The sequence below is a fragment of the Osmia bicornis genome, chromosome 16 (genome assembly GCF_907164935.1).
Source record: "Osmia bicornis bicornis chromosome 16, iOsmBic2.1, whole genome shotgun sequence".
In the NCBI taxonomy this organism is placed as follows: Eukaryota; Metazoa; Arthropoda; class Insecta; order Hymenoptera; family Megachilidae; genus Osmia; species Osmia bicornis.
The window spans coordinates 3,269,975-3,287,815 of NC_060231.1; the positions used below are offsets into that span (position 1 = coordinate 3,269,975).

At 37.8% G+C, this 17,841-nt stretch overlaps 2 protein-coding genes and 1 long non-coding RNA gene across 5 annotated transcripts in view; all 3 read left to right on the forward strand.

Moving 5' to 3' along the window:
• LOC114879773 (adenylate cyclase type 6-like) overlaps positions 1–4,020 on the forward strand; it is a 66,348-nt gene extending 62,328 nt beyond the window's left edge. The window contains exons 23-27 of one of the 2 annotated variants that reach the window (XM_029195025.2): positions 2,094–2,372; positions 2,622–2,759; positions 2,836–2,919; positions 2,981–3,137; positions 3,199–4,020. In XM_029195025.2, the coding sequence (XP_029050858.2) occupies positions 2,094–2,372; positions 2,622–2,759; positions 2,836–2,919; positions 2,981–3,137; positions 3,199–3,331 (791 nt within the window). In that variant the 3' untranslated portion in view covers positions 3,332–4,020. Of the gene's footprint in view, positions 1–95; positions 275–2,093; positions 2,373–2,621; positions 2,760–2,835; positions 2,920–2,980; positions 3,138–3,198 lie in introns of those variants that run through there. The other variant, XR_006830230.1, reaches the window with a different exon arrangement.
• A 5,273-nt stretch (positions 4,021–9,293) lies between these two features.
• On the forward strand, positions 9,294–10,836 carry LOC114879762. Its single transcript, XR_003789979.2, has 4 exons — positions 9,294–9,395; positions 9,651–9,740; positions 9,837–9,944; positions 10,026–10,836. It is a non-coding gene; the product is annotated as an uncharacterized LOC114879762 (long non-coding RNA).
• Positions 10,837–12,237: 1,401 nt separating this feature from the next.
• LOC114879758 lies at positions 12,238–17,817 on the forward strand. Of its 2 annotated transcripts, XM_029195002.2 has the most exons (6): positions 12,238–12,562; positions 13,877–13,942; positions 15,412–15,477; positions 15,546–15,708; positions 16,504–16,855; positions 17,515–17,817. In XM_029195002.2, exons 1-6 carry the CDS (start codon positions 12,427–12,429, stop codon positions 17,692–17,694), a joined length of 963 nt encoding a protein of 320 aa, XP_029050835.1. In that variant the 5' UTR covers positions 12,238–12,426; the 3' UTR covers positions 17,695–17,817. The 2 variants fall into 2 exon arrangements, with proteins under 2 accessions (XP_029050835.1, XP_029050836.1); XM_029195003.2 differs by lacking the exon at positions 13,877–13,942 and having other exon boundaries at positions 12,247–12,562.
• Positions 17,818–17,841: the final 24 nt, after the last annotated feature.

Genomic DNA, 17,841 nt, shown 5'->3' on the forward strand with positions numbered 1-17,841 from the left:
AATTTTAACAATTTGTGATAAGTATTATGAAATACACAAAATAAGATTTTAATATGGCTTTAAATTCATGATGAACCATTGTCTGGTGTTTGCAGGAAAGCCGATCGTTTCGCGTCATTTCTGCACATTTTTCACGATCTCAGCAGTCGTGAAATCTTGATGAGGAATCAAAAGTGCAAGTAGTATTAAACGCAGGCTTAAGTATCGCACGCAACGATGATCACGTGAAACGATCCATCCAGAGTGATCTCTTAGTAATCACAAAACAAACAGCAGTTATGGAACAACAGGTAAATGGAAGAACATCATCCGAGAGCAAATATAATTTCCACGTGATAGATAATAACAAAGAATGTTTAAAAAATGTTAGTATACGTAATCCGTGAAGGTGATTAATTTAATTGCTAATCTAAAAAGTATATCTATCTCCATTTTTCTTAGGGTGATAGCGAGATGACCCACAGGAAATGGAGAAAGTACTTCGAATGGGTGGACAAGGTGTCGGTGGAACCAACGATGTGGTTGTATATGATGGCATTCATGATTACTTCGGTAGTGGAACAAGCGTTCTTCGTTTACAAATCCTGTCGCGTTGATCACGGTTACTCCGAGGAGGTCTGTGCGAGATTGAACGACAACGAGACTATCAAAGCTGAAGTGCAGGTATTTTGCAACTTTTTACAAGTCCAACACAAGCATTCTTCAATAAATAACAAAATATGTGCTCGAGTATACACTTGAGATAAAACACGACAAACAAGTATCTTAGAAATTATGTAATTCCATTTTACTGCTGTTTATTTCTTTCGCAGAGATTCCTCTTATCGCAGTGACAGGCAACGTAAATTTTCAAAAGAAAAACACAGGGCCAGCCCTGGTTCTAGGCGGCCGCCTAGGGCCCCCCAAGGTCCAGGGCCCCCATAAGACAATTTTGCATCTAAGAATGCAAATCTAAATTAGTTATACAAGCTTTAATTTTAATTTTATAAATTTTATTTGAGGTTCATATATGTCATATATGTGAAGGGGCTCCTAAGACCCCCGAAATCTCAGAGCCAGCCCTGTGGAAAGACCAGATTGCAATTATTAATGATGCTTTGAAAGGCAGGACCGGCCCTGTGCCTAGGCAGACTAGGCGGCTGCCTAGGGCCCCCCAAGGTTCAGGGCCCCTATAAGACAATTTTGCATCTAAGAATGCAAATCTAAATTAGTTATACAAGCTTTAATTTTATAAAATTTATTTGAGGTTCATATGTGTGACGGGGCCCCTAGGATCCCCGAAATCTCAGGGCCGGCCCTGTGGAAAGGCCATAATGATGCTTTGAAAAACAGGGCCGACCCTGGGCCTAGGTAAACTAGGCGGTCGCCTAGGGCCCCCTCAAGGTCCAGGGCCCCTATAAGACAATTTTGCGTCTAAGAATGCAAGAGTAATGTTTACTTGACTATTAAGGGCACAGACTCCTTGTGCCATGACCTGTATATGTGAGGGGGACCCCCGAAATCTCAGGGCCGGCCCTGGAAAAATACAGTATCTAAAAGATAAATAAATGGTTCCAGGTGACCGTGTCGGAGTTCCACCAATGGAACAACATAGCCGGCCACGTGGTCCCCATAATACTGGCTCTGTTCTTTGGGAACTGGAGCGATCGACGTGGACGAAAACTGCCATTGATTCTAGGCTTGCTGGGCAAGTTCGTTTATTCCTTCATGGTGGTAATCAATTCCATGGTGGATAGCTGGAATCTAAACACTGTGGTGTACACTGCTAGCCTCCCTATGGGGATGCTGGGCGGTGATGTAGCTATTTTCGGTAGCTGTTTTGCTTACATATCGGATATATCCTCGGTTCAACAGCGAACCCTTAGGATCACCATTTTGGACATCGTATATCTCAGCACTATGCCAACAGGTATGCTTTGAATTTCATCAATTTTGAAGAATTCTATCAGAATCTAAGAAATTTTTCTCTCTTTCAGGTGTGGCTCTAGGTTCCTACCTGTACACGAAGGTGGCTAACTCGTCCTACCCGATTATGTTTACAATCAACGCGAGCCTGTTAGCTCTAGCAATTATCTACTCGATGATCAGACTGAAATGGCAAACGTTGCCTCAGCAGCAGTCTCTTTCAGGAACCAATTTGTTGACAGACTTCTTCGATAAGAAACACGTCGTGGCGACGATAAAGACTATGACCAAGCGGAGGTCAAATCATGGGAAGCTTCGTCTGTGGCTTCTCTTAACTATCATGATGCTGTACACGTTCCAAAGGGACGAGAAACCCATGAGCTTTTTGTACACTCAGCTGAAGTTCAAGTGGGACGTGGCGAAATTCAGCGATTTTAGAACATTCCAGTCTACCACCTTCGTGCTAGGTCAGTTGTGTAGATTCAAGCTGAGAAAAATTGTCTATTAGAGATTTTGCAAGCTTCCATTATTAGCCAAGGAATGGAATTTGAAATTTTTATAAAAACAGGAATATTCATCTGAAATATAATTTCCTATCAATTCAAGTGAAAGGTGGAATTCTCCTCTCTGAAAGAGAAACTTTCACTAGCATAGATTTCTCTGTGCCAACAGATATACTCTAATCATTTGAATAAAAATAACCCTTTCTATTTTAGCAATGTTAATTGGAGTACCAGTGATGAGCAAACTAATGGGGATAAAGGACACCATAATTGTGGCAATTGGAGCCATTGCTCATGCAGCAGGAAGGGTCTTATTTGTCTTAGCTAATGTACCAGAACTGTTTTACGTTGGTAATTAAAACTTCAACGTACCAAAAAATGTTCTTCCTGAAGACTTTGTTGTAACAAATGAACTGCTCCGTTTCAGGTGCTGCTGTGGCTGCACTGGGTCCAGTTGTGGCTCCAGTATTAAGGTCGATGACCTCAAAACTCGTCCCTGTTGAAGAAAGAGGTACGTATTTTTAAAATACAATCATTTAATGAAATTTACAAATGTTAATTATTGCTTACAGGCAAAGTATTCGCTATGTTATCAGTATGTGACAACGCTGTACCTTTATTCAGTGGAATTTTATACTCTCAACTTTATAACGCGACGATAAACTCAGCACCAAGTTCCATTTATTGGCTCACATTCTCTACTCAAGTATTGGTGCTGCTTCTCATCTTGTAAGTAAAACGATATTTCAGAGTTAATTTCCAGAGAACTTTAACGTACCTTTCTTTTCAGAATAATTCATTTTTCTATGAGAAACAATCTCCAATTGGAGGAGGATGAATTCACCAACACAGAAACTGACTGCCCGTCACTGCCTTCCACAATGGAAACTGATAAATCGAACAGTAATGAAGAAAAATACTAAATACGCTCAATTTTATACTTAAATTTTATATTCATGAAGTTTGATTACGGATGGGCATCATTTGAGGAACACTGGCCAATCAGAACGCGCACAATTCGCGGGCTCAGACGCGACGGGTTTTCTCGCGCATGCGCGGCGATTTTAGCATCAATATAGTACAAGTTTCAATAAAATGTGGTTCATTAATCACCCTGCATAATTTTGCAAAAATTGCTATGATCCGATTGTGAAGAATTCACACTTCCTTCTCGAGGGTATAGGAAAGGGATGAGTACTAAAATAATTGTAAATAAAAACTGACTAGTGACTAGGGCCTAGTCCGTAGTTGCGCCACCACATAGACACGTCCCTGCAAAACTCGCGCATGCGCGGGAAAACCATCTCTGTTCGTAGTTCACGCTACGGCGACTGCGCATGCGCGCCATCCGCATGTGCGCTATGCGCATGCGCATTTTTCTCACTTTGTCTTTTTTTTTAAATAATTCTAAAACTAATTTCGATAAAGGAAAAAGTTGTTCAGAATCATCCCAGCTACCTCCCCTTTAAAGGATGTCCACCCCCTCAAAAGTTTACCATAGTTTTAAGACACTCGTTGATAAGGAGAAATACCAGGTTGTATTTTACCTAGATTTATCATGTTGGAAAGAAACTGTTTGTTATATTTTGTATAATATACAATACTCCTTCAATTTTCCTTTTAATTTCAAACAATTCCTATCTAACAATCCTGTAGGAAAATTTCATATTCTGAATTAATGATCCATCAGAAAAGTATTAAGAAAAAAAGTTGCCAAAAAACAAATACATAGCAATTATTCTGCAACTTTAAATAAAGCACCAGTGACGTAAACTGTAATTTTCTTGTGCGTTCAAAATGATCGTTCATGAATAAAAGATCAGTGAATGAATCACACAGATCTATGGTAATTGTTATTAAATATGATTATTTTTCTCGCGAATGACATCACGTCAGAGCAGAAGAAATTCACGTCTTTTTTTTTCTCTTATTTTTCATCTGGTTCGTGTGACGAATGAGAAATCGAGTATCAACTTTCGATGAAATAAATTGCTATTCAACGCGGTGTGGAAGTGAAGCGTGTCAAGGACCTTGAATGATTGTTTACGGTTTAGAATTCTCAACGTACAGGTTTTCATCACGGTCCACCTTCGTTGGAAAACAGATTTTTCGTTGCATCGATTCGTTTGATACACGATATTGCTTTGGAATGTCACCAACGCGTTTACCGACTTTTTGCGGAATATAAAACACAAATAAATTGTAACTCTACTGGAATTTTTTCATTTCGAAAAATCTGATCTCTCGGCAAAATCTTCATTGCGATTCAGCTGACCAAATTTCGCAAAAGTCTGCATTCCTCTGATCCCACAGCAAGTAAGTCACGTTGCATAACTATCTCTATATCGTGTAACATTTATGTAACCACCTCCATCTCCAGATGACGAAAAGATTTTTAATTAAGCGTTACACGTATCTAAACAAACGTTACAGCTGGAACAGAAAATGTTTATTCAATAGCAAATTAAATTCATATAGACTTAAAAAACTTTTGGAATATAGAAAATTTAAATTAGAAAGGTTTAATACGATTCTCATTACGTAAATCACTTTAAAATTCCAGTAGTTTGTGTTAGCTTTGTAACCCCTGTAGGTTGATCATTTATGTACTTTAATTAAACCTGATTGTACACTTTCAGAGTGGGTGTGATGGAATTAAATGTGGAATATTCCTTGCATACAAAATACAATTTCTAATTTATCCCTCTTGACTTAACGGTTTCCATGCTGTATAAAGTTTCAAATTTTCTTAAACCTTCGTTTCAACCCCTTCAACTTGAAATTGTATTTCATTCCTACGTTTAACCCTATAATTCCTTTTTCTGAAACTCTGTCTCATATTCGAACATAATTAACTTCTCATCAAACCTCTTGAATTTTGACAAGATTATCAAATAATACTTGTATCTGAATCCCTTAATCGCTCGGAATCAATAATAAGCTTGTAACAGGTACGGTTTATTTGAGCAACAATCAACTCGACCATTTCGTTAAGTTGATATTAATTAAACGATAAAAAGTTGATGATCACAGGAACACAGTTATCTCGTTAGTCAAACAATTCATCGCGATCATGTGAGCAGAAAATGGTCAAGTTTAATCATTCTCAAGTGCGTGTAATACACAATGACTCGGTAAACGGAAGAAATACAATCTAATTTATCAACAATCCTTTCATTCAGACTGATTCGGTTTACTGTTGGCATTATGCAACGAAATTTTAAATATCTCTAAACAGGTGCCAGTGATGGCGTTAGAAACCTTAAAGATTGTATAACTACAGTGGGTCCAAAAAGTATTTGTACACCATTTAAAATTGGACCAAATGACTTGACGTTTCTCGAGAAGCTATACAAATTAATTTATATAGCCCCCCTGGACTTTGGGGGGCCCTGGACCTTGGGAGGGTCCTGGTCCTTGGGGGGGTCCTGGACCTTGGGGGGCCCTAGGCGGCCGCCTAGTCTACCTAGGCCCAGGGCCGGCCCTGCTTTTCATCTCATAACTAATCATGTTCTTAGATCAAAAGCCGAGATTTTTGAAAATTTTAATTAATACTATTTTACTATTTTTTTCCCAATTTCGACAAATTGTAATTTTTTATAACGACGAAAACACATATACTAGTAAATTAATTTCTGTAACTTCTCAAGGAACCTCAAGTCACTTGGTCCAGTTTTAAACAAGGTACTCTGTTTTAAATGGTGTAGAAATACTTTTTGGACCCACTGTATCTAAACATCATGTGAATGTGACTGGGTTTTCCTCGAAGCATCATACGGGCAGTATATCTCTTATGACATTAACTATGACCTACATAAATGTCCACCTCTTGAAAACCGTCGGCTATAAAAGTCTGGAAACATTTTGTAAATGTAACCTGTCTGATCTCGACGATCTACCAACAGACGACTTTCAATCCAATTCTTCATCATGGTAACGAAATCACGCATATTTCTTTCTCCTTTACTAAGTATACTTTATAGTAAATAACGATTGTTCGTTTTTAAAAGCAATCTTTACCAACAATAAGGGAAAGCAAATCGAACGATGGGAAAATAGTAGAGAGTAGACACAGTTCCTTCTCGTTTATTGCAGAATTTCAAACGATTCGTTCGATCTGAACACTTCCTTACTGCTGAAAGATTGCTTCTCCATTTGCCGCAATTTGCATTATTAAAATGACTGTTGTAGCGCAGTTTCGCGGGCTTTGTAAAGTTGGCGAAGAGGGATTAAGAGGGAAGAAGCTTTGTACAAGGAACTCGCGAACTTACTCGAACGTTGTTTGCTACTTTCAAGGCTCGAGCAACTTTGTAATTCCTTACACTTCCAGTAAAATCCCGCTTAATTGTGATTTTCAACATGCAATAGTACCTCGTGCTTCGCGATAGCAGATCATTTTAATTATTCAAATTCAAAAAAATAATATATTTTATCAAGAGATTTTTTATCATTTTACAATCCACAATTCAGTTTCATTATCAATTCAACTTCCGGGCTGTCATGTTTAAACTTGGATCACGTGACCTTGGACACGCCGGTTAACAGGACACCCCGGAAATTAAACGTTGGATCTTGAATCAATTATATCTTGGAAAGGGAACTGCACATTGCAAACTAGCGAAGGTCTTAATGAAAAGATTATTCGTCAAGCTAATTGATTCTTAACCCCTCTTATACCTATTCTTATCACATAATTATAATTATCCAAAGGATTGGAATAATATACATATTCTCAAATATTCGCAGGGGTCTTTAAGAAGAGTCTTTACCATCTTCATGGCAATCTTTTGCGTGCTTGCATCGATGATCGCTGTCGAGGCAGCTACACGCGCTGTTCCATCAGGGGCTATAACAGCGTATCCCATTCCTCAAAGGCCGCCGTATGCACCGCATCCTTGGGTCTATCCAAAGCCAACAACTCAATCCACTCCTCAATGAACATTTCCATCCAATTTAGTTGGAAAGCTGGGAAGAGTGCTGCGGATGTAATCCTTACTGCCAGGATTCGTTCTGTAATAATTACAAGCTTGCTGTAGTTTCGGAATAAGATATTGATTTAGCATGTTTTTATCATTGAAATTCTCTGTACAGAATTACAGTTTTCTTGTGAATCCTATTTCTAACCAAAGATTTAATATTTTATGATTAAACACATATTATAATTATTTTGTGGCAATATTAAGGATATTATAAATAAAACATGCTTACCGTATTTCGTATATTTTGTCTTCCTCAATCCTATGATTCAAAAAAGCCGTTAAACAAAATGGCGTCCTCTTCAGTGACTTTTAAGCAGTTGGCGCCATTTGAGAATCAAGTAACAGAAATTGAAAAATTAAAAACTTTTCTTCTATTAGGAAGATTCTAGTTCAGGCGTTGGTAACCTATCAAATCATTATTGGCAGCATCGTATATTCGGGTATTTTTAATTTTGCGCCGCCTCCGAAAAGGTTGAAATGTATAGGTTTTATTAATAGCTATTGGGTATTTGTATAAATGAAGTAGAAATTATTTCATACTTTTTAGTGCATTTCGAAGTCGGTTGTATTTTTGTTAAAAATTATTTTATTTCACACTTTTTAGTGGAACGGGCAGTATTTGTAGGATGCAGTAAGGTGGTTTACCGTTCTTATTGGTTAATTGCAATAACGATAACAAGTTCCATACAAGTTATAACAATAGTTATTAACAAATTGCATAAATTTTTGCAAGTGAGATATCGCGGAGATATCGTCTAGTGAAAAAACACTAACTTTGGAATCCAAGTTTAACCACAGCAAATATCATAAATCTAATTATTTAATAAAAGCGTTAAAGTAATTAACATAATCATCTGATAAAAGCTTTCGAATGTTCAATAATTTAGAATTTCAATAATTTATTTGAAATTATAAAATACACTAGACGAACGGACACTATGATTGATATTGTACATACATACATACATAATGAGTTGCATTGAACTTGTCGCAGTGAAGTTGGCCACGCATCCCCTCACCGACGCGGCGTGAATGCGTCAGTGAATTTGTAGCCAACTTCACTGCGACAAGTTCAATGCAACTCATCGTACACATGTATATAAGTAGAATTCAATGTAGTAGTAACAATAGTTTTTCACGAATATCTCGGAAACTAAAACTTTCCGTTAATTATGCATAATGAAAAAGTTGTTCAGAATCATGTCCCCGACAACATAATAAAATGTCATTGAAATCGTCCAATCTTGACATCAAAAATTTCCTGTATTTTGCAATAACAATGAAAAAATGAAAAATTTGCAAAAGATGCAAAAGGTTTCGTTCCGAACAAAAAAAAAGTACATACTGATCGAATTGAGTAACCTCCACCTTTTCGAAGTCGGTTAAAAATATACTTTTCTATTTATTTTCCACTGATTCTACGATCTTCTACATAAAAATAATACTTTTTTGCAAATTAACAATTCTGTTGCAAATTGCAATATCGAAATACCTCACCACGAAATAAAAGATGACATCTAGTAAAATATTCCACTTACCTGTTCAATTTCCGCACAGACGATACACGAACTTACATTAAATATTATTAAATAACAATATCTTTTACCTTTAATTAATTTAATAAACGAAAAATCTTCAAAATCTTCCTCCACCTGCACCCACGTCCAACCGGCACCCGTTTCCAAAATGGAATACCTCAAGAAAGCCGTTAAATCCCTAATCAAATATTCGCTAGAAAACATTTTTTTAAATTGAAAATTAAAGTCAAGGTGAAACAATTCCTCGTGAAAGATAAATAAATCGATCCTTTATTATACATGTATTAAAAAACAAATTTAAATATATTTTGTAATATAGTTGGAAAGATGCAACTATCAAGATCAACGTAGTTAATGCGTAGCAACAATGTAGAAAAAAATGTCGGTTGCAATTAAACCCCATGGAATTTGAGATCCTTTTTTTAATGAAGTGCAAAATAAAAGTTTTAAAAAACTAAATTAATTTTAAGGTAAGTCATTTTGCAATACATAAAACGTAAATTTTTAGATTACATGATCGTTCGAATCGATCGAAATTCGAATCGATGAATGGGTTAAAGACGCTGACCGTACTTCACAAATATGTCTTTATTATTTATTCATAAATCACATTTATACGTTTGTACATATAATAGAAAGATTAAACGTGCAAAATATATAGAATACGTGTATTTATCGAATAACGATAGAAAAAAGAACTAGACATTAATAGGAACATTTTTCAGGTACTACGTTCGAAAACTACGGTCGCACGAATTTTACTTATGGAATCTTCACTATTTCACAAAAGGAAACAAGAGGGACACTTCAAGGAGGTACAAGTATTTTATTAATCATCCCAACGATTGAAAAATATTCATGGAAATATGTACTTTATTTTGCAACATGTTTTTATCTCCTTTTTGTTGTAGATAAACAATGTTACTCGTACGAGCTCGCGACTGATGAGCAAGGAAAATGAATCAGTCATCAATCATGACTGAATAAGAAATGAATGTTTCCCGATATATGCTTGCCACGTAATTCTATAATTTCCTAGATATAAAACATATCAAGCATTTACATGAATGTATCATCAATTATGAACTGTTTTCTTTCAGTAACACGACGCACGATAACACGATGCGAGGCGCAAAGAGATTCTGTGACAGCATCCATGAAACAGCAATGTATGTTTTGCCGTGTTTATTTATTTATTCAGCCTGCGACGAATCCTCGGTATAATTGAAATCATGGTCCTCGAAATATCAACACACGTTGTCCATATTGTGACATGGCGAACTCGCTACAAAGTTGCGCAATACTCGAGACACGTAAACCTCTTGTGAAAAACTTTAACCTGTACATGGCGGGTTACTGCCGCATCGACCGAGCAACCTGTTAAAATGGGTCTTTAACCTTTGCATACACAGTTCCATTCAAAAATGATGTTCGTTATTTCAATCTTCTTCAGATTAAAATTCTAAACAGTTTCATGTAAACTTGAACTTGTAACATTGTTGCACGCTGATCAGTGTAAAGTCTGAATTATACACATAGAAATATAATATAACAGAAAACGACAATATTTAAGTTACATAAATTTGAATTGAACTTTGACTCTTTATGTAACATAAATTTATGCAAATTATAATCCTTCATATATGGCTGGCATTATTCATAAATGATTCAATATTCTTGTGGAAGAATTTGTTTATCTAGTGACTATATGAAGCACAAGAATGAGACTAAATATTCTATTAATTTGTTATTCTTGTTAGGTCCAACTTCTGAAAAGAATTTCAATGCATCAACTTCCTATTCTATGATTATTACTTGCTAATTTAAATAGCTGACACACGAGGCATATAAAAAAGACCTCTCTCAATTCTTTTAATTTCATTAATTTTTCAAATATTAACATAAAGCATATAGAATGAGATAATCAATTATTTAAATACATGAATATTTATTCGTTCACAGCAGACTGTATAAATACAAAATTAAATCTCATATTTATAAACATGGAACGTAATCATAAATAATTAATTAAATCCTGTCACGTATAATTTCATTAAACTCCACCGCGTTTTCAAATCATTCTCCTTAACTACCGCTTACACAAAAGTTCTTTTGATCTACCGATCAAATAATAATCTTTATATAATGTTCTAGGAACGACGTAATTATCTCGCCAGCCTTCACAACCGGAAGAGGATCCGCTCCTGCAATTTGAACATCCAATATCCTTCCTGTCCACTGTGAATGACCCAAACAGGATCTATAAGAGCCGCGTCGATTCAAGGATCAGCGCTTTTCAATTTTACCTTTGTACGTGCGTCTGAATTGTTAATGCGAATACAACAAGAAATGTAATCAAATGACTAATCACAGCTCTACTTTTTCTAGGTGACCTCCTGCAGTCTACTCTACCCACGTGTTCACCTGGAATTTCCTTGGAAGCAACAAACAGCCTTGGAATTTTATTTAGAAAATAGTCTTTGATACATTGATGTTAAACACGTAGTTACAAATAATGTTCATAGTTTTATTGAAAATGTATAGAGAGACTGTATCGGTAAGTAGAAATGACATAATCGTTCGTAGATCGTTCGAAGACAGAAGCCAGGAAAAATGAAAGTAAACTTCCACGCTGTCACTCTATAGCTCGTTCCACTTAAAAATCAAAGGAAGAATGATTCTTGAAAATGTAAACATTATAGGGAACCTTGGGATGTTTTTCCGAATGGCCCCCATAAAAATTGAGAACTCAGGTTCGATATATAACCTAAATTGACTACAAGAAACTGATTAAAGTTTCAAAGCTGGATATTTTACCGTTTTCGAGATTATGTTAGGTTAGGTTAGTAAACCTAATTCGAAAATTGATTCTCCTATTCCATAACTGTTGCGGAGTGGAAATTAATAATATAATATTAAATAATTTATATGGTTCCGTGTATGCGCGGTATGGAACGGCGCATGCGCAGCACCGAATAGCGCATGCGCAGTTTCAAAATTGTCCAAAAATTTCTTACCAGGATATCTCAAAAACACTAAACATCCAGCTTTGAAATTTTAATCGGTTGTTTTTAGTCAATTTAGGTTATATACCGAACCTGAGTTCTCAATTTCTAGGGGGACCATTCGGAGACTTATCCAAACCTTGAACTAGCATATGGGTAAATTAATGTTACACGAACGCATAGATTTTTATAATGTTCCTCGTGCGTGCAAATAACGTTTAGCTTGGAGGGTAGGCAAGCGGAACACCATTCATGGTTCACGGTGTAGCTGTGTTTCGCTTTCGCTGGACGTTCCTGCACGTGTACCTCGTACAATCACGTACCCACACGCTTGCAGGAGCGCGTCAGCTGAGTGACTCGTGCATCGTACTCTTTCATCTTGCCAGTCGGCCTTCCTGCTTCTTCGAGAGCGGTTCGAATGGCAGGTCTTTCGCGGGTGATTTGACGCGTCGTAAAGTGATTTGAAAAAAGGTATTCATCGCAAACGACGATCATCATGCGATTCCATTTGGACCGAGGAATGATTCTGTTGATCGCGTTGGCACTGCAGGCGGTCTCTTCGAATTCGGACGAGCCTGTGCCGTCGATCTTCGATGGAATTGGGAATGTTGCCAATAGTGCTACAAATCTTCGTGAGTTTTCTTTCTTTCTTTGATTTAACTATTTTGTTTCACTGTTCTTGTTGTTGAAGGGGAGACTTGTGATTGTCTTGCTTGGATCCTCTAAGAGAGCTGAAATATTGGATCCTTCATTGATGAAGGATTTATGGACGTATCTTTGGTTTCGTTGAATTAGAGCAACAGGTTGTTCTAGATGTTTTCTGAATGGAATGTTATGAGTACACTATTGTCAACATGTTTGGAAACAGAGATTTAAATAAATAATTCAACTGCAAAAGAATACAATGTAGAATCACTTTAGTACAATTTTTATTATTTTTTAAAATTCAAATGTTTCCAAACTTCTTGGCTGAAGGAAATGAAGGTTTTAGAGGGAAATGGGAAGCCTAATCCAAGCATAATTGTACAAAGAAATAAACATATTCCCTTAATTCAAGATCAGGACTAGGCTTCAGGATAACGAATTTCATTCAGCTGTTTTCAGTTTGTCCTTTTGTCTCCTCTGTTTTGATGTGGAATGAGCTTCATAGTAGTAGTATATTTGCTTTACTTGGACTCTGCCCAAGATGGGCCCAGATGGGCATTTTAGGGGAAAATCCCCTATACTGCCCTATTTTGATGAGCTTTGAAAATGATTAACAGTTAGAATTATATGCTTTTAATTACAGTTACAGATACATACTGGAAATGCCCCATTGTTTCAATGGAGAAATGACCTGATTAACAAGTTGACATAAAATCAATTCAGGCGGAAGTGAAACGAAACCATAATGGAATTATTACACAATCCGTTTAATACTTACACCACGAGTTTCGAACACAATATCTGATCTTGCGACGAGTAACAATTGCAACACGAATTCATCCTGGAAAAGGATTACCGGACGCGTAACAATCATTGATGTGTATTGGTCGAGAGCAATTGTAGCACCGCGTTATCTCAATCAAAGCGTTAACAATAGCAATTGCTTTGTTATTCTCACGCTGCTGGACTGAATTGAATTACGCGAATCGAGAGAATCTCGTAAGCGCAATGTGTACACTGGATCGTTTTCCAACTTTTAATTTCTAGCCACAAAAAAATTGCCTCGGTTATTCCTTTGTTTCCCTATGTCGTGCGAGTGATTTCCCGTTCTCACGGTCACTGTCACCGGCGAACGCTTAATTTTCTTCTTCTTCCGGCTCCCTAGAAGACAGACTCAATTTCTCAAACTCTGTACCACGTTTAATCACTCACCCTGTCGTCGATAGCTGCCCAGTCTCGATGAGAAAACAGGTGTCCGCTGTTCCAGAGAAACTCGCGCTGTTTACTCGTGTTTGTTCCAGTGACGGGAATCATGCAACGACAGAAAGAAGTGATACACCGCGTGACGGAATCAGCCTCGAGCCTCAGTATGTGAGACTTTGATCCAACCAACCCTTTGCAACCCTGGTTTTCAAACTCCGCTCTTAATTGAATGATCGCTAAGAATAATTAATTATAGCCGCTCATCAATTAATGAATTAATCTTCCATACTTTTTAGAATGCCCTCATTTTTTCAGGATCATGCTTCTACAAAATGCCTGATGATCGGTACCGAGTTTGAAAGCCTGGGTTTTGAGGAAAGCTTCTCGTAGGCGGATTTCAATGGACTAATTGGATGGAATCATCGTGGAATGATCACGATTGCGAAGCTTCTTCTCTGCAAGAGTTGCTCTAACCTGCGGGTCACTAATGTCATGCGCACACTTGAATCCAACTTGCTGGTGAAACTGATCGCTTCCCACCTCACAAGAAAAAGATTTGCTATTTTTATTTTTTGTTTGTCATGAATAGTATTATTGCATATGCATTTGAAATCCAATTAATTGGAGCAAATAAATCGGAAAAAAATGACACGCCCAGAAGGAGATTCGAACCCGGGCATTCTGCGTGCGAGTCGGATACGTTACCAACTCACCCAAACACTTCTTGCCAAAATTTTTAATTAAATCTGTATTTCCAGTGCAAAATGAAACTTCAAATAGAAATATCTAAAAAACTATTGAGTATCTACGCCTATAATGGTATATATTCGCAAACAGAAGAACAAAATCTATAAGTGTACTAAGTTTCTCCTTGTGAGTCGCGAATGATATTAACATTAATAAAGGATGTTGAGCAATAATTTATTGAACGTACTGTCTGGGCGATTATATTAGAGAGAATCTTTCACCAGCAAGCTGTCATTTCTTTTCCATTCAACTATCACTGAATATTAACCCTCTATTGTCATGAAATAAGTAATATTTATTTTTATTCATAAGTTCCCACTTGGATACTAATTAATTACTAAGTACCAAAATCAACTTAATTTACTATAGAACATTTGAAACTTAAGTTCCCAATTGGGAACGGAATGCGATAGAGGGTTGATTAATATGACAGTGATATCTTGTAGTCGACCTCATTAACATATTTTTTGCTTAATAATTCAGAGGATAAAAGGTTCACCCTTTTCTGAGATGAACTAAGTTCCTTGGTCTTGAATGCATGCTGGCAGAGCGTTGGTATTAAAAAGAAAAGGGACAGAAGTTGCAGGGAGCTATGTTGAAAAGATTATTATCCAAGCGGTGAAAGCCTAAAAGCAATCATTTTCAGTAGACAGCTAATCGAACACGCTATTCTAACTGAAAATTACCAAGCAAACCATTTACATCGGCTCTCACCGCATTTTCCATTTCCACAGCAACTGGGAGCGCATCTGAAACCCATCGCTGCGTCCACCAGCACCTGTGCGCTAGACCGCTTTTCCACGGACAATCGCAGTCGCGAACGCGACCCGGGGGGAGCCTAGAAGAGAAAATAGGAAGTGAAACGTGATGTTTGTTGTTTTTCCAGTCTCAAACGCGGTGGAGAAGCCGAGGAACCTGTTGATCAACGCGACCCGAGTCACCACCGGCTACAGTAAGTAGAACCGAAACGTCGGGCAAGGTTGATTTTCTTAACGTTGGACTAATCGCTCGAGTGGATAGTCGACAGCGCAGCATCCAAAGGTCTCGAGTTCAAACTGAGGCGAATCGTGGAGAAGTTTCGTGCCAGGATGCCGTACGGGATACCTGAACTTGACATCCCACCTATGGAGCCATTGCAACTTGATGAAGTTCATATTAATATAGACAATCCGGAAATTGGCATGTAAGTTTATACACACTGGTGGAATTTATTCTGGACAGTTTGAATAAAAATATTCTTTATTTCATGTTTCTGCAGAAAATGTATATTCTGCTATGCTAAATTTATACTGTAATATTTTTATTGTAATCACAATCACAGTGTTGAAATTGTCATTTTTATTGTATATTAAAAGTATGGCTGTAAACGCCCTAAAATTAGAAAGCAAAATAATTTGAATAAAAGTAACAATTTTAAAGTGTCCAGAATTAATTCCACTAGTGTACCTGAACAAGTTACTTCAATTTAATCCCCTATTAATTATAAATGCAAAGCTGTTGCTATTATGGCTAAATGTTTGAGAAGTAATACAGTGTAAAATAGAAGTTGTATTATAAATAATAGAGCTACAATTCTGTGAAACGTTGGAGGATTATATTAATCATAATAATAGCTCCACTTGATGAACCAATCTCCCTTAAAAGCCAGAAAAGTTACAACGAGTTTTTAATAAAAAATTCAGGAACATTTCAGCATTTCTTGGTTGTAGAAGAAGCCTGAAAACCTTCACCGAGGTTCAGTAAGAAGCAAGTACTTACCAAAGAATCTTTGGAAACAATTCTTAATGGAAGAGGAACGTCTGAAAGTCGGTGAAGAAACGAATTGCATAATACTTTAACGAACGATTGCTCAGGGAAGTTAGCCACTCCTGAATAAGCTGGGGAAGAAATGAAATTGACTTCCGGGAACTGATGCAATCTAAATATTCGGGGAGGAGAAAAGGACCTGGTTAATTTAATTCCATCTTTCATTTTCCAGGATGTCCTTGATCATCGAAGATCTGGTGGTGCATAATCTGTCCACCTTCGTGACCAACGAGGCAAAGTTGTCTTTGCTCGGACCCACCATTGATCTGAACCTCACCGTTCCAAAAATCTATGCCGAAGGCTACTACAACATATCTGGACTCCTCGGCGGTATGGTCCACCTTCACGGTGCTGGCTCCTTCCAAGCAAACATCTACAATTTCATGCTCTACGTGCACACTGTGCTCGGTTACTCCAGAGGTGTCTACTTGAAGACGTTCGACGTCGACTTTTGGTTAACGTCCATGCATGTCAATTTGGAAAACTTCATGGGGGACAAAGAGTTAGCTAACCTGATGAGCAAGGTAGAGGAAACTGTTTCAAGTTGCAGGTTTGGTTTTGGTCCCACGCTTGCCCGGGCACCCCTAGCCCAGGCCTGGTCAAGTAGGGGGAAACCACTCCTGAAACTCATGTTTCCGGTTCCCCTTCCAACGCTGCTCCTTCAAGTAAGATGGAACGGTTCCGACTACCGTCTCTCCGTGGAGACAGTAGGAAATATGCTTTTCCTAATATTTTTAACTCTAAGCACCCCAAGCATACAGGGTGATCCTCTCGCTAGAGGACACAAAGGAACACTGGCGACAATGGACCCCATGACCGCACCCTAAAGAGGTCCGTATTGTCACGTGCCACCGGGGACCTACTCGGGCCAAGACGACTCTGTGTGTCTTCATGGTGCGGTCAAGGGGTTCATTGTCGCCAGTTCCTTTGTGCCCTCTAGCGAGAGGATCACCCTGTATTCCCTAGCGGCGGTACTGCCTCCTTGGAGAGAGGGTAGTCGGAACCGTCCCATCTTACTTGAAGGAGCAGCATTGGAGGGGGAACCGGAACATGTGTTCCAGGAGTGGTTTTCCCCTATTTGACCAGGCCTCCCCTGGCCGAAGAGTGCGAAAAGTATTTCCCCTCCTACAAATAAAAAAAAAAAAAAGGAGAATTGATTTTGTACGCACACGTTTAATTGTAGGTCTTCCAAGATCTGACACCGAAGGTAGTGGACATTATTAAACCAGACGTGCTTCCGGGTATAAGGGACGACATTGGAGGCAGAATTAACGAGACCATTCATAATCTCACCATGAGGGATGTAATTACCGTCCTCGTTGGACACAATGACATTCGAGACTTGGTACACTTGGTGCCCTAAAACTACGATAATATTTGCTGAATGAAATCCTAGATTTAAATCTTCCCAGTTATGTTTTGAGGGGAAGGTAATTTATTTCATGGAAGAAAGCTGGTGAATAAAAATGCAATTTTCTTTTTTAAATTCTTTTGTCTCTGGAATGAATGA

Coding starts and splice junctions, on each gene's coding strand:
- LOC114879758 (XM_029195002.2), top strand. CDS start 12,427: ATGCGATTCCATTTGGACCGAGGAATGATTCTGTTGATCGCGTTGGCA. Junction 15,478..15,545: donor CCGAGTCACCACCGGCTACA/GTAAGTAGAACC, acceptor TCGAGTGGATAG/TCGACAGCGCAGCATCCAAA. Junction 16,856..17,514: donor TAGCTAACCTGATGAGCAAG/GTAGAGGAAACT, acceptor GTTTAATTGTAG/GTCTTCCAAGATCTGACACC.